The sequence below is a fragment of the Pristiophorus japonicus genome, chromosome 1 (genome assembly GCF_044704955.1).
Source record: "Pristiophorus japonicus isolate sPriJap1 chromosome 1, sPriJap1.hap1, whole genome shotgun sequence".
Taxonomy (NCBI): domain Eukaryota; kingdom Metazoa; phylum Chordata; class Chondrichthyes; family Pristiophoridae; genus Pristiophorus; species Pristiophorus japonicus.
Window position 1 is genome coordinate 50,912,339 of NC_091977.1, and position 17,411 is coordinate 50,929,749.

A 17,411-nucleotide genomic window follows, 5' to 3' on the forward strand; every position below is an offset into this window, starting at 1 on the left:
CTTTCCTGCTGCATGTTCGTTTGACATGACCAGCATTCACATACTCACAGTTATCATCCTCCTGCCCTGGATTGGCTACCAGCCGGCAATTATCCGGACCAGGTGAGAAAACATCTGGAATTCCATCATTGTCATCATCATCATCACACTCGTCTCCAAGCCCATCCTTATCTGTGTCCAATTGGGAGCTGTTAATGACGGTGGGGCAGTTATCATTGCTGTCTTGGTGCCCGTCTCCATCACTGTCAAAGTAAAGCAATACATTGAACCACAATAGCATTTTCGCTACTTGCTCCTCTCTTTTAATCTTTTTTCCTCCACATTTTTGTACTTGACAAGTGCTGTGCGACAATTAGCTGTTATATATGTTCTATAAATTATTGTGATTTTATGGACACTTTATTATCAATTACATTTATAATACTGAAAGTAAACTGAAGATCCAGCTCTCAAACTCACACACTGGACATACTCAATCATACACATCCTGTGACCTTATGCCCATGAAGACCTTGGTTTATAGAACGTCACCAGATACGACTGGAAGTGTCACCACATGTGAAAATCCAACATTCCCCTATTTTACAAGTTTATATGCGTTGAACTGTTTCACAAGATTTGTCAACAAACTGCCTACTTTCCACTTTCTTTAAGGATGTTCCACAAGGAACGGAAAATATTACTGGTGCCACTGTGGTTTTAAAGGCTGTCCAACGCTCATTGACCCATGTGTGTTTTGACTATTGGGAAGCCAGACAAAACATTTGCATTGGCTGATCTTGAATCAATCCCATTGATATTTGAGTGTACTTTACAGGAGTAATTTTCCACTTCACAGTGTTGAGAATTACCCAATAAGAGCAAATGTCTCAAATTTAGGTCTGCACTGTGCATGATTTTCCTGCAGCTAAAGTTCCAATATGCAAGCCTGGCAGATGAGGCTCCGCATCCAGGAGCACAGTCCAAAAAAGACCCCGTAGAGTATCCTCAAATGGCAATGGAATTGATTGAAAATCGGCCCAAGAGAATATGATTCTGACATCAGTTTAAATGGCCTGTCAAACGAAACAAAGGAAGATTAGAGGCTATATCCAAAGTCTGCTCTCAGTATGAACAGAATGTCTATGTCAAAGTCCTGCATTGACTTCTAAAGACGGCCCCAAAAAAATAGTGCTCACAAAAATCACCAACTGGAGAGCAATTTAGTATACTCTTAGCCTGAATATCCGAGGGGATTTCCCTAAGCTCATACCGTAACTTTGGCAGATCAGCGGAACACCCAGTGAAATGGTGCAAACTGCCATTTCCAACCAATTACACCATTTTCCAGAGGCTCCACCACTCCCCTGCTGAAGTTATGGCAGGGGATCAAGACACACTCAAGGAAATTCAGGGTCATATTCTTTTTCCAGCAATCATTTCCTGGATAAATGTAGCATTTGATATCCTGGCAGAAAATCAAGTTTTAATTCCCAACAGCTGTGGCTCAGTGGGTGTCAGCTGTGGCTCAGTGGATAGCACACTCGCCTTTGAGTCAGAAGGTTGTGGGTTCAAGTCCCACTCCAGGGACTTAAGCACAAAAATCCAGGCTGACACCTCAGTACAGTGCTAAGGGAGCACTGTTGGAGGTGCCGTCTTTCGGATGAGACGTTAAACCGAGGCCCTGTCTGCTCTCTCAAGTTGATGCAAAAGATCTTGTGGCACTATTTCAAAGAGCAGTGGAGTTCTCCCCAGTGTCCTGGCCAATATATATCCCTCAATCATGGACCATGTACAGTAGACACCTCAAATCGCTGGAGAAATATCATCAACGATGTCTCCGCAAGATCCTACAAATCCCCGGGAGTACAGACGCACCAACATTAGCATCCCCAGCATTGAAGCGCTGACCAAACTTGACCAGCTCTGCTGGGCGGGCCACATTGTTCGCATGCCTGACACAAGACTCCCAAAGCAAGCGCTCTAATTGGAACTCCTCCATGGCAAATGAGCGCAAGGTGGGCAGAGGAAACGTTTCAAGGACATCCTCAAAGCTCCTTGATTAAATGCAATGTCCCCACCAACACCTGGGAGTTGCTGGCCAAAGACCGCCCTGAGTGGAGGAAGTGCATTCGGGAGGGCATTGAGCACCTCAAGTCTCGTCGCCGAGACCAAGCGAAAGGAGCGTGCGGGAAACCAGTCCCACCCACCCTTTCCTTCAATGATTGTCTGTCCCACCTGTGACCGAGTCTGTGGTTCTCGTATTGGACTGTTCAGTCACTTAAGAACTAATTTTTAGAGTGGAAGCAAGTCTTCCTCGATTCAGAGGGACTGCCTATGATGATCCCTCAATTAATATAACAAAAAAAGATTATCTGGTCATTATCACATTGCTGTTTGTGGGAACTTGCTTGTGCGTAGATTGGCGGCTGTGTTTCCTACATTACAACAGTGACAGTACTTCATTGGTTGTAAAGTGCTTTGAGACATCTGAGATATTTCCTGACTAGCAACACTTAGTCAGGAAATATCTCAAAAAGGTGTAAAGGATGCAATTTGCTCCCTGGCATTCAAATAGTGAAAAAAAAACTCTTAAAGAATGAGACATCTTCTGCATGTTTATCCGATTCAGCAATTTGCATTTTGATAAGAGATCTGTTGTGCTTGTAAAAGTCACATCTCATTAACTGCTGCTTGGGAGTTAGGCAATTTCTTACATTGAAGTGGGTATAATGCTGTCAGGCTGTTTAAACTCAGAGTGGGATGTTTGATGTAGTCTATTGAGGTATCACAGAATGGTAGGATGTGAACTCCTGCCTGCAGTTTCCACACAGTAGCTTTCTGATTTCAGCAATGGACTATCAAGGTTATGCCCTAATGCTGAGTAAAAATGCTACACCTCCAATAATTATTACACATTATTGTAATATCTTCGAAGCGCACACAACACATAACCTGTAAGATGGCTGCAGATTCCGGAATCTTCTGACCTACTGGTCAGGTGACCTGCTCTTTATTAAACAGCACTAGCTGCAGTAACACAGGCATCCACAGTGTGGGGCTACAGACATTACACTTCTCCCTCCTTAATGAAGAAGTTATTATAACAAACAATCATACATAACTTGCATGTTTATACATAACAAAGGATATGGACTTATTTTGCCATATTTACAAATCAAGCTTAACCACTTGTTTTCTGTTTCGAAGAGGATACCTTCGCTCTCGAACAGAACCTTCCAAACATAGTGTTGAATTTAAACTCATTCGAGGCTGATCCTGAGGGAAGTTTTCCTCTAAGGGATGCCCTTGATTTCCATTTGAACACTCTCTAATTTCAGACTGTTTGTTTTCCTGACTCAGACTCAGACTTAAATTCTGATTTTCTCTTGGATTTGTTTCCAGTACATTGGATGTAGGATATGCTACTGATGCATCAAAACTATCTGATGAGTCAGGAATAATTGAATCACTCCCACTCTCAACTACTTCCATGTCTGTGGGTAAAATATGATCAATGTGAACAAACCTAACCTGTCCACTAGCAAACATCTTGACCAAATACATGCAAGGAGCACATATCTTCACCACTCTTCCCAGTAACCACTTTAACCATTTATGGTGATGGTTCTTCGCCCTCACCTTCTGATTTAATTTCACACTTCTCTCTTTTACTCTACCTCTATCATGATTCTCTTTCTGTCTTAATTGTGTCTCTTCTACGGACTGTGTCAAGTTTGTTTTTAACAACTAGAATCTGGTTTGTGGCTGTCATTTGAGAAACAACTCTGCTGGTGTTCTACCAGTAGTTGTGTGAGGAGTATTACGATACATTATTAGAAAATTAGCCAATTTATGGTCGAATGACAACTGTCATTTCTTTGGATTTTGACCCAGCGTTTGTTTGATGAGGGCACGTTTTACAATCTGTACAGTGTGCTCTGCTGCACCATTCGAAGCAGGGTGGTACGGTGGAACCTTGGTATGTTTCACACCATTTTTGCTCGTGAAGTGTTCAAATTCTTCTGAACGAAATTGTGGTCCATTATCCGAAACAATTTCTCCTGGGAGGCCAAATGAAGAAAATAATCTTCGCAAAATGTCCAATGTTTTACTTGTTGTTATTTTCCACATTGGAAACACCTCGATCCACTTCGAATGGCTATCAATCCTAACGAACAATTGTTGTCCTTCTGGCTCAGCAAAATCAATATGTCGCCTTTGCCACATCCTGGGAGGCCATTTCCATGGCTGTAATGGTACTGATGGTGGTTGCTTGCTTACCGATTGACATGTCGTACACTGACTTATGATGTACTCTATATCTTTATCAAGACTTGGCCACCATAAGTAATTGCATGCAAAACTCTTGGTCAAGCACATTCCCAGGTGCTGGTCATGGAGGTCTCCTAATAATTTGGACCTGAATTTATTTGTTATAACCACTCTTGCACCCCACATGATACAATCTTTATCGACTGATAATTCATTCCTACGAATAAAGAATGGATGAATATGTTTATCTGTTATCTGGTTTGGCCATCTGTTTGCAATATAATCACACACCTTTGACATAACTGGGTCACGTTTGGTTTCTCTACCAATCTCTTCAGCTGTGACTGCAGTTCATCAATGTATGAAAAACTAAAATAGTTGTATGAAAAATAGAACACCTCTTCCCTATCGGGTGTAACTTGTGATGGAGAAGGCAATCCAGACATAGCATCAGCATTACTGTGATCAGCTGATCATCTGTATTCAATATCATATGTATATGCTGACAAAATCAAAGCCCATCTCTGCATTCGGGCTGCAGCTAATGTTGGAACTGGGGACTTTGGATGGAGGATTGGTATCAGGGGCTTATGGTCCGTAACGAGAGTAAACTTATGACTATACAAGTATTTGTGGAACTTCTTAACCCCAAAAATTAATGTCAAAGCTTCCCTTTCGATTTGCGCATAATTACGCTCACTGGCACTGAGAGTGCATGAAGCAAAAGCAATTGGTCTCTCCTCCCCACTACATGATACATGAGAGATTACTACCCCAACTCCATATGGAGAGGCATCACATGCTAGCTTGATCTCCTGAGATACGCCATAGTGAACTAACATGGTGCTCTCTACCAAGTTGCTTTTACACTTCTTGAATGCTGTATTGCATTCTTTTGACCGCTTCCAATGGACCTGTTTTTTCAATAGTTCATTCAGTGGATGTAATACTGTAGCCAAATTTGGCAGGAATTTCCCATAATAGTTCAAAAGACCCATAAATGATCGAAGTTCAGTGACATTTTTGGGAGTGGGTGCATTTCTGATTGTTTCCAGTTTTCCCTTGGTTGGATGTAAACCACCTTTGTCTACTCTGTACCCTAAGTACTCCACTGAGTTTTGAAATAACTCACACTTGCGAGCAGACACTCGTACTCTGGGCTTCTCTAGCCATTTGAGAACTTCATTCAATATGTTATGATGAATTTGCCTATTTGGTGCTGAAATTAGTATGTCATCAAAATAACATACTACCCCTTCAATACCTTGCAAAATCTGGTTCATTACCCCTTGGAATATGGCAGGGGCGGAAGACGCTCCAAATGGTAGCCTATTAAATTGATATAGGCCTAGATGGGTAGTTATAGTCAAACATGACTTGAACTCCTCATCTAGTTCAAGCTGTAAGAAGACATTCATAAGATCCAACTTTGAGAAAATCTGACCCCCTTTCAGTATTGTGAACAAATCTTCTATATTTGGCAATGTATTGGGGACATTACCCTCTGGAACCTGGTTTACGGTTACTTTATAATCACCACACAATCTTACCTTACCATTGGACTTAGGTACAACAACAATGGGTGCAGCCCAATTACATCGATCTATCTTAGAAATAACGTTCTCGGTCTCTAGTCTTTTGAGTTCTTGCTCAACTTTCTCCTCGAGTGCATATGGTACTGAACGTGGCTTGTAGTAAACCGACCGATCTAGCGTCCTTCTGTACCTTGACACTCGCCTTGAAGCCTTGGATCGGACTGCCCGTTTCGCAGAACACCTTCAGATAATTCTTGATGACATCATCCTTTGACGCAAATCTCGTTTCAACACGAATATTCTCACTCCAATCCAGCTTCAGTGATCCCAACCGATTCCTTCCTAGTGAGGCAGGCCTGTCTCCTGCCATTATTATTAGAGGCAAGCTCTGAACTTGATCCTTGTATTTCATTGGTATGGTGATACGACCTACCACCGGAATGTTCTCTCCCTGGTAGCCTCGCAGCTCTATCTTGGCTTTCTCTAAATCCCACAATTTGTCGAGGTATAGCGACTCCGGTACGACACTCATGGAGGCACCAGTGTCGATTTCCATGGGTATCTTGAATCCTGCAAAAACCTCATGCTCCTGATGACGTTTAACTCTAACATCTCCTCGTCCTGTTGTTGTTCTTCCAAGCTATGTAGTCTCTGAGGATTTCTAATCATAGCTTTGAAAGCTGGTTTACCCTTCAGTTTGCATGCCTTCGCAAGATGCCCAGTTTTCCAGCAGACGAAACACTCTGCCTTTGCATATGGACAGCTTTGAGCAATGTATTGTCCCAGGCGCCGATAGCAAGACATCAATGCTCTGTTCCCATTTCCAGCTTCTGAGACTTTGGGGCCCCACCGCCTTTTACTTTGACCTGCAGGTGATTCACCTCGGTTGTCTGATGACTGAAATTAGTGTGAAATTCTTGGGAATATTGGTCGGCCATGCTCATCGACCTAGCTGTCTGACAAGCTAAATCAAAAGTCAAGTTAGGTGTCATCAATAACTTTCCTCTGATCGCATCATTTTTCATCCCACAAACAAAGCGGTCTCGCAATGCTTGGTTCTGAAAGTCTCCGAAATTACAGTGAATAGATAGCTTTTTTAATGCTACAATGTACTCTGATATTTTTTTCGGACTTCTGATTTCGTATTCCGAAACGATAACTTTCAGCAATTTCTAATGGAACGGGGCTGTAATGTTGTTCTAACTTAGTTAGAATCTGTTTCAGCGTCATATCCTTTGGCTTATCAGGCACAAGCAAATTTATCAGCATTTCATACAACTTGGGCCCAGCCTCAGTTAAGAATATAGCTCTTTTTCGTTCCAACACCACCTGGGTTATTGTCTTCATTTCCAGGGGTTTCGATTATATTATTTGCAGTGAAAAACATTTCTAGCCGATCTACATATGCTCTGAAACTTTCACGGTCGTGTTGAAATTCCTCCAAATGCCTTATAACTCCCATAGGGGCAGCCATTTTGACTCTGGCAGTTTAACCAAGTGTGCTTGTAATTTACCTCGGATTTGTAGCTGTTTGCAAAAACAGAGAAGCTCTCAAAGTCTCTCTGTCGGCTGGCTGAATCCTTCATCAACAAAAATTTCAGCTTTGTATTATCCGATTACAACCCATTCTTGTCGCCAATTATAATACCCTGTCTCTTTGGAGAGCACACAACCCACAACCTGTAAGATGGCTGCAGGTTCCCGAATCTTCTGACCTGCTGGTCAAGTGACCTGCTCTTTATTAAACAGCACTAGCTGCAGTAACACAGACGTCCACAGTGTGGAGCTACAGACATTAGTTATATTTGCAGGAAAGCAGGGGATATCTAACGATAAGTCACTTATACTGGTCTGAAGCATATTCTAGTGGATAGTTAGAGACCTTCATTACCAGAGGCCTATAGACTCATCACCCACTCTCTAATGGAGAACTTTGTGTGGCACAGCAGATTGAAAAAAGGGAGAAAATAACCAAAGGGAGCTAAGACCGGTGGAAACAAGATGGGCAGGCAGTTAAAACGGGCCATGGGACTTACCCACACCAATGCTCCCATGGGTTCTGATCGTATCCTGTTTTTCTTTAAATATTTAACCGTTAAAGTTTAAATACTGAAGTTTGGAATTAGATATAATAGACATCTTTTTTATTTTAATTGTTAAGTGTCTTGTAAAGTTTATTAAATTAAAAAAATTGGGAGTGCACCTGGCATGTATGTCACAGCACTGTAGCAATCATTTAACCATTCATTATCCGCATGTATAATTAACTCCTCCTGAGCTTTTAAAATAAGTATGTTAATGCCTTCGTTTAAATAGCACAGAGAACAATATGATATGATCACGTGTTCATATGATAACACTGCAACAGTAATTACTAGTTTATAAATGTTAAAAATGTCTACCTTCTCTTACCACGGAGAGACATATTCCAGTATAAAGTTCATACAGACATATCTGAACTTTGCAAGTAACAAGGTACCTGTCTTGATTTGTGTCACAGGAATCTCCAACAAGATCATTATCAATGTCTGACTGTAAACAGAAAGAAATGGTGGGTTAAAATCAATAAACAGCGGGTGTTAGCAAACAGGTCACAAAAACACTATGCATACAAATGAGATCGCTCATTCAGTCTGCACAGCGACACGTGTAACATCCCACACAAATCGATGCAGGTTACAATTTGAGAAAGTTATTAGCAGGAGCAAACCACCAACTTAAAAAAAAATTAAGTCTTTTTGTGGGAACTGAGCAAGGCATTTCAGGATTCTGCCGGGATAACAAAAAGATGGTTTGATCTCCACCATTGGAGACAAAACAAAGCTTTAAATAATGTGATGTAACCACATTTCTACCAAAATACTACTTCTGCAGGAAACACATTAACCAATTGATAATGATCCAAGTCTGAGATAGATGCTGAGACATATCCCTTGTTCTGAGGAAATTACTCTGTATAAGTCAAAACTTACATTTTTTTTTTTAAAGAGATGGGAACTAGTAACTAGATGGACATGTGCATGTTATTGTGTTATGCTGCAGTCTTTAAAAGTGGATAACTTGAGTTTCACATCTCTAAATCCATTACTTATTTAGAAATCATTTCAATAAGCATTGATAGACACTGGGGCTGAATTTGCGGTCGGAATCTTCCCGCGGGCGGATGCCTCCGACCAGCAAAAGACCACTTATCTTCTGCCTTGGGATCCACGGAGACTTGCACTCCTGAGCCTGTAGACATAGGCCTGCGTAGAGGCCCACGTATCTCAGGGGTGCATGCGGTTCACAAGCGGCCTTGGGATCACGTGGGCCAGCCCAACCAATCAAAAGAAGGGAATCCCCATTCATGTTTATAGAGATTCTGCATGAACAGAAAGCCCATAAGCATGAATACATCTAGACATCAAATAAATTTTTAAAAACAATTACATATTTAAAATTAATTCAAATGGTATGTAATTAAATATTTAAAACAAAAATGAAATTTTTTGAAAAATAAATGTACATGTTTTAACGGGGCTAAAATAAACTTACCTTATTGCACAGAGCTTTGAATGTATAAATGATTGAAAACATGTCATTTTGATGTTTTTTTAAACTCTTATGCTGGTATAAGTAGGCCTAAGAATTTCACGGGCATTCGCTGGGCAGAAGTTGGGCGAATAGCCCAACTCTCCACCCGCGGAGGCCCTTTTCCCGAGGATGTGTGCGCTTACAGATCGCATGTTCCAGGTTTTAGCGCATGAGCAGCGCATGCTAAACCAGGAACTTGCACAGCCCCTACGGGTGTGTGGTTTGTTGGTACTTTCCCATTTCAGTCACTCGGCATCAAACACTCTTACTCCAGGTACAGTACAGGGCTATATACCTTTTACCTCATAAATTGGGTTCTGGGAGACAAGACACCAAAAGACCATTCTATAGGCCTATAATTTGCAGTCAGCATTCAAAGCAAATGCTCTCGCCACTGACTCCGAAGAAAGCTGCACACCGAGATCTCGCAATTCAGCCTTCTTCGCCGTTCATTGATTTCAGAGCTCTAATGGGAATTCCCTAGTGCGGTGCTGCTGTGATGTCAACAAGCTGGCTAAGCAGCCAATCACATTGCAGAATTCTCACAGACCGGAAACCAGGAAACGAGAAGCTGCTTTTACCTAGACTTTTAAAAAATACTACAAGGTGCGAAAAAAAGACCGGGACTCTCACATGGGGATAAGGTAAAAGCTTAAAAGTCATGAACAAACTTGAAAAATGTCTTTTTTAAGTGTTTTTAAAAATTGTAATTTTTATCATAATGGAGAAATTGGACACTCCACAAATATAAAAAGTTTTTCAGGGCCAGAATGTTTGATTACCAGTCACTACACTGTTCAAACCCCAGTTACATCTATTCCAATAAGGTATAACATTTAATGGGGTATTTAACAGTGATATTACTGCGGAAAAGTCCAAGTTTTTGTCAGTTTCACTGACTTCACTGATTGCTGGCTATGGGGGAGGGATCCACAGCACAGCCAGTGCCGGAGCAGTGAACGACTGACCACAACTTCAGGATTTTTGCGTTTAGATGCGCATACACTAAATCCTGAAGTTGCCATCAGTTTCAGAGGGGTAATGACTGCAGATTCTGGGCCAATGATTATGTTTATACTATCATTCAGACCCAATAGAGGCCAATTAGTATGAATGAGACAGGCTGTCTTGCTAATATGCGAGTTATTCAGAGTTCTTAGCTGCTGTAACATATGTGTCTTCAAAAGGAGATTACCTCCAAAAATAATTGACAAGGCATTTGATTTTGCTGACAGTGGATGTTATGAATTTATTATTGTTAATAAATAGTTACTGCCAGTGCCACCACTGCAGCAACTATTGCTGGAAACCCATTATGTTAACAGTAACAATGTTAATTGGTAATATTATGCTGTGTCAGTGTCTGAAATAGTGAATCCTACTGCCCTAAAAGGGAAGAAGCATCTGCATGATAGAAAACTGTTGGGTAAGATGTGATAATGTGACAATATTTAACACCCCTACCCAGCAACCCACTTTATTTCTGTGAGAAACACACAGATGGAATCTGAACTCATTGATAACTCAGTCATAGACAAGAGGAAATGGCGTTCCTGTCAAGATAAATTAAGCAATGCAGTGATGAGGGGGGCCGATACGGCTGAAGGCACAGCCACAATGGTGCAGCAAAGTGATTAGAACAACACCGAATTCTCAGAGGGTTGTAGGGCTGGAGAAGGTTACAGAGACAGGGAATGGTGAGGCCATGAAGTGATTTGCACAGGAAGATGAGAATTTCAAACTTGAAGAATTGGGGGACTGGAAGTTAATGTAGGCCAGTAGGCACAGAGGTCATGGATGAATGGGGCTTGGTGTGGAATACGATACAGACAGCAGAGTTTTGAATGAACTGGAGTTTATAGAAGGTGGAGGGTGGGAGGCTGGCCAGGAGAGCATTAGAATAATCGAGACTGGGAGGTGAGGGTGGAAAAATATTACACCGGAATTGTAAGGGTGCGCTTCAGAGGTTGAGACTGAAGCATTTGTGGAGTAGAGGGAGTTTGCATCTAGCTGAGTTGACAGTGCTTAATACTGAACTTGGAACCTGAAATGGGAAGGATGCCATTCCTCTGCACTCACATCCCTCACTTTTGAGGAGCACAATTTGTTTAACCAAAAAACACTTGCGATTTAAGTAATGAAGTGTGCAAAAATAAAACCAGAAACTATTGCAACACGCAGTTACTCTGAATACTGTTGCAGGGCACAATCTGCTTAAAGATGTCATTCAGCATTTAACTAAAATGTTATACTTTACACAGGATAATGACAAGCCTGCTCTCTCAGACCTGGTTAGGGTTGATGACATCAGGACAGCTGTCACAAGCATCACCGACACCATCGTTATCCCTGTCCTTCTGGTCTATGTTGGGAACTCTTTGACAGTTGTCCAAGAAATTTTTGATTCCTACAGGAAGATGCAGATGGTATAATAAAACATGTTCATTGACTAAGCATGTTTTTCCTGAATGATAAAAGTCGAGAATAACAAATGCTCAGTTCAGGGAAAGTTCATACTTTAGAATATATGATAGCACGGGATGAAAATGAAAAAAAAAATGAGAAGGCCGTTAAAGAAACAGGAACATTCACCCAGAACGGTTGATTTAAATGACTGTTATGCTTAGTCAATGGAATCCTAAAGGAGGTCATTTGACACAACATCCCTGTGCCAATGCTGAGAGAGGAAGTACTACACATTATGGTATCTATCTATTCTAATCCCATTTACATGCTTAACCCCTGATCCCTGGTAACTTCCTCCTGTATTCTTAAACAGTCTGTGTCACATAGAAACATAGAAAATAGGAGCAGTAGTAGGCCATTCGAGTCTGCACCGCCATTCAATATGATCATGGCTGATCCTCTATCTCAACACCATATTCCTGCTTTTTCCCCATCCTCCTTGATGCCTTTTGTTTCTAGAAATCTATCTATCACCCTCTTAAATATATTCAGTGTCTTGGCCTCCACAGCCCTCGGAGTGAAAAAATTTCTCCTCATCTCGGTCCTAAATTTCCTACCCCGTATCCTGAGACTGTGACCCCTTGTTCAGTGTTGAAAAGGGTTCAGAAAGACTGAAGACAACGCTGGAATTAAGATTCTTAAGTAATTCAGATCATTTTCTCATGACTACCTGGATTAGATAGGACCACTACAACCTTTTTCAGTAGCTGTCTTCCCTAACTACCATCACAAGATTTCACACAAGTACAAATTGAGCACATCCTTTCTGTAAATCTTCTAGTGTTGCCCAATCAAATTATGCACTTATGATTATGCACTCACAATTTACTGTACCTCAATTTGGTGTTATTGGTAAATTTCAAAATTTTTTCCTTAATGCCTGAATCCTAAATCATTTATGTATATGATAAATAAGATAAGGCAGATTGCTATGGGACAGTACTCATCACATCATTCCAGTCTTTGCTTTCTGCCATTGAATGTGAGGAAATAAGTTAGCAGAAATGTCTTTATACATGCCACAGGGAATGGTTGGTGCAGAGATCATTGCATCTTTTAAGGGAAAATTGGATAAAAATTTGAAAGAGTGTAATACAGGGTTGCCGGGAGAGCACAGAGCAGTGGGATTCGTTTTGGATTGCTCTTGCAAAGAGCCAACACAGACACAAGGGACTCCTTCTGTGCTCTAAACCTGTATCATCTTAACAATAGAAGATAACATTGAATATGGACAACTATAAAAAGTAATGCATGTAGAAAGAAAAATGGTCAATACACACATACTCTGTGAAGGCTGCTGAAATAGCTACGGATGAAGTTGAAAAAGAGCTAGGAGCCCTATTAGGGTCAATGCTAAACATGTCCAATCACTGCACTGCAGTAATACAAGTCAGAGGAAGGGTGCTCAAACATGTCTAGTGCCCTAGTGAGACCACTCCTTGGATACTGTGTTCAGTTCTGGTCATCAAGGCACAAGAGAGGCACTCAAACACTGGAGGCAGTTCAGATAAGAGCCATGAGGTTGATCCTTAATGTCAGAGGTATAAGGATAGACTGCAAACCATAAGCTTTTCAGTCTTGAGAAAGATATGACTGAGAGGTGCTCTTATTGAGGTATACAAGATGCCAAATGGTAAGGAAAAGTACTTCAAACTAAATTGCAAGAGTCAGACAAGGGGATGCAGGTTCAAACTAGTGAAAGACAAATTTAGGATTGATGTAAGGAAATTCTCCTTCACACAAGTGTGCTTCCAGGAAGAGTGATGTAGGGAAGGAATATTAACTTAACCTGCCCAGCAGGGACGGGGCAGAGGGACATTAACCTCCCGTTTTCCACTGGTCGTCACTCAGGCCCAAATTAAAATACAATCAGGGACCCGTTACATCAATGGGACCTTTACTGGATTTTAACTTGGGCCTGAGCAGGGATGTTGCCATGACTTTGCTGCCAGACTGAAGCAAGTCAGTAGGTGTTGGGAGGATGAAGAGGATCTCCAAGGGGAGTTGAAATCTTTCCTTTGTGAGACCAGGAGGAGCAAGAATGCAGCCTCCCCTGCCCTGGACTACCCGCTTCCCTCCCACGACAGCCTCCTGAACCGCCCTCCGCATGACTTTCCTGCTAGCTGGCAAGTTATTCTTACCTGCCACCCACCAGCATCCAGTTACCCGAAACGTCCACTCCTGCCCGCAAACGAGCTGCTACTTTCTGCCCATTTCAGATGGGCAGCTGATCGATGACATGCAGATGAGGCCCAGGAGTTAAAATATCCTGGGCCTAAAATCTGGGCCAGCGAGTTACCCCACCCCAGCCCACCAAAAAATTTGGAGAGTTAAAATCAACCTCCCTCTGGAGTTGAGAAAAAAATGGTTGTCTCACTGGGGAGACTTTCTGAATGGATGACCTAAGATGGGACGAAATTACTTCCTCGTCCTAATTTATCGTGTATTTACGGTCAATTACACTTTCATTAAAATCAGTGACCTTCATGGTCCTATGGTGATGAAACCTGGAACACCAAGTTTTTGTTTGGTACGGAATTTAACAATTAGAATGTAACATAAGGAACTATAATGCCAGGGGAAAGGATGAACAGGCAAACATTTGAACAAGTAATATCGCTGTGATGTGGTCGATGCTTCGACTTGAGATAAATACTTACCATCTCCATCCATATCATCATCGCAGGCATCACCTTTCCCATCACTATCTGTGTCTCTCTGGTCATTGTTAATTGACAGTCGACAATTGTCACAAGCATCTCCATAGTTATCTTCATCAGTATTCAGCTGATTGATGTTACGAACCAGCACACAGTTATCCTGAAAATAGAAAGTTTAGCCCATCGTAGAGTCATAAAATGCTATGACCCAGAAGTTTAAAAAAAGTGTTCACAGGATGTAAACATCGCTGGCCATCCCAAATTGCCCTTGAGAAGGTGGTGGTTAGCCGCCTTCTTGAACCATTGCAGCCTATGTGGTGAAGGTACTCCCACAGTGCTGACTTTGTCATAGAGACTTGGTACAACTGAGTAGCTTGCTAGACCATTTCAGAGGACAGTTAAGAGTCAACCACATTACTGTGGATCTGGAGTCACATATAGGCCAGACCCTAAAGGACATTAATGGATTAGTTGGATTTTTCCAACAATCTGGTAGTTTTATGGTCACCATTACTGATATTAGCTTTTTAATTCCAAATTTATTTACAGAACTGAATTTAAATTCCCCCAGCTGCCGTGGGATTTGAACTCACACCCCTGGATTATTAGTCCAGTAACATAACCACTATGCTCCCGTAGAATCAGTTTAGGTGGAGATAAGAAAAAATAAGGGAAATAAATCACTGGTGGGATTGGTCTACAGGCCCCCTAACAGTTGTCAAACTGTAGGACAGTGTATAAATCAAGAAATAATGGAGGTTTGTAAGAAAGGTACGGCAATAATCATGGGTGATTTTAATCTTCATATTGATTGGACAAATCAAATTGGCAAAGGTAGCTTTGAGGAAGAGTTCATAGAGTGTATGCGTGATGGTTTCTTAGAACAATATGTTGTGGAACCAACCAGGGACCAGGCTGTTTTGGATTTGGTAATGTGTAATGAGACGGGATTAATTAATGATCTCATAGTAAAGGATCCTCTTGGGAAGAGTGATCATAGCATGGTAGAAATTCAAATTAAGTTTAAGGGTGAGAAAGCTAGGTCTCAAATTAGTGTCCTAAACTTAAATAAAGGAAATTACAAAGGTATGAAGGCAGAATTGGCTAAAGTGGACAGGGAAAATAGGTTAAAGGGTAAGATGGTAGATAACCAGTGTCAAACATTTAAGGAGCTATTTTATAACTCAGCAAGGATATATTCCAGTGAGAAAGAAAGACAAAGAGAAAGATGAAAAATCTGTGGATAACTAAGGAAGTAAAGGATGGTATCAAATTGAAAACAAAGGCGTACAATGTTGTGAAGAATAGTGGAAGGGCAGAGGATAGGGAAATGTTTAGAAACCAGCAAAGGACGATGAGAAAAATAATAAAAAAAGAGAAAATAGTTTATGAGAGTAAACTAGCAAGAAATATAAAAACAGACAGTAGGAGTTTCTACAGATGTATAAAAATGAAGAGAGTAGTAAAAGTAAATGTTGGTCCCTTAGAGGATGAGACTAGGGAATTAATAATGGGAAACAGGGAAATGGCAGCGACTTTGAACAAATATTTTGTATTGGTTTTCATGGAAGAAGACACTAATAAGCATCCCAAAAATTGATAATCAAGCGGCAATTTTGGGAGTGAACTTAAAACAATCACTATCACTAGAGAAAAAGTACTAAGCAAACTAACGGGACTAAAGGTGGACAACTTCCCTGGAACTGATGGCCTGCATCTTATGGTCTTAAAAGAAGTGGCTGTAGAGATAGTGGATGCATTGGTTGTAATTTACCAAAATTCTCTGGATTCTGGAAAGGTCCCAGCGGATTCGAAAACTGCAAATGTAACGTCCCTATTTAAGAAAGGAGGGAGACGGAAAGCAGGAAACTATCGACCAGTTAGCCTAATATTTGTCATTGGGAAAATGCTGGAGTCCATTATTAAGGAAGTAATAGCAGGACATTTAGAAAATCATAATGCAGTCAGGAAGAGTCAGCATGGTTTTATGTAATGGAATTCATGTTTGATAAATTTACTGGAGTTCTTTGAGAATGTAATGAGCAGGGTAGATACAAGGGAACCAGTAGATGTCTTGTATTTGGATTTCCAGAAGGCATTTGATAAGGTGCCACATAAAAGGTTACCACACAAAAAAAGAGCTCACAGGGTTGGGGGTAATATTTTAGCATTGGTAGAGGATTGGCTAACTAACACAAAAGACAGAGTTGGGATAAATGGGTCATTTTCAGGTTGACAAACTGTAACTAGTAGGGTGCCACAGGGATCAGTGATGGGGCCTCAATTATTTACAATCTATATTAATGAATTGGATGAAGGGACTGAGTGTAATGTAGCCAAATTTGCTGATGATACCAAGATAGGGGGAAAGCAAGTTGTGAAGAGGGCGCAAAGAATCTGCAAAGGGATATAGACAGGCTAAGTGAGTGGACAAAAATTTGGCAAATAGAATATAATGTGGGAAAATGTAAGGTTATCCACTTTGGTAAGAAAAATAAAAAAACTAATTATTGAGACATATGGGGGCTGAAATTGCCCCTCTCCTTAAGGCTTGTTACCACCGCAAATCGGCGGCCACACTGCGGAGTGCAGTGGCCACCAACTTTTTGTGTAATTGTCGCTGATAACCCAATTGTCCTCCTGAGTTTTCCCGGCGGTGCTCCGAACACCCCTACCGCTCCACTGCTGCTGATCCACGGTAAGTTCATCATCACCGTGCGCACCGTCGATCTAAGCCCCCCCCCCCCAAGACAGCGACATTCCATTCTGAAAATCTTTGGCCCGCCTGGCGGTGCCAAAATCTGTTTTTTCCCGGTGGTCCAGTAAGGCTGTGGCCTTCTGTGGCCGTGCGGCTTCCCTTAAAGGGGAGGATGCACTGCCATGTTTTTTTTGTCGGCCAACTGCCATGTTGGCCCGACAATTA

At 41.4% G+C, this 17,411-nt stretch overlaps 1 protein-coding gene across 1 annotated transcript in view; it reads right to left on the minus strand.

Moving 5' to 3' along the window:
* The window catches only part of LOC139263499 (thrombospondin-4-like), a 144,485-nt gene that overhangs the window by 34,204 nt on the left and 92,870 nt on the right, over positions 1-17,411 (minus strand). Inside the window, exons 14-17 of the mRNA XM_070879679.1 lie at positions 14,489-14,648; positions 11,651-11,769; positions 8,269-8,321; positions 49-242 (exon numbers count right to left, since the gene is read on the minus strand). Coding sequence (XP_070735780.1) covers positions 49-242; positions 8,269-8,321; positions 11,651-11,769; positions 14,489-14,648 — 526 coding nt within the window. The remainder of the gene's footprint in view (positions 1-48; positions 243-8,268; positions 8,322-11,650; positions 11,770-14,488; positions 14,649-17,411) is intronic.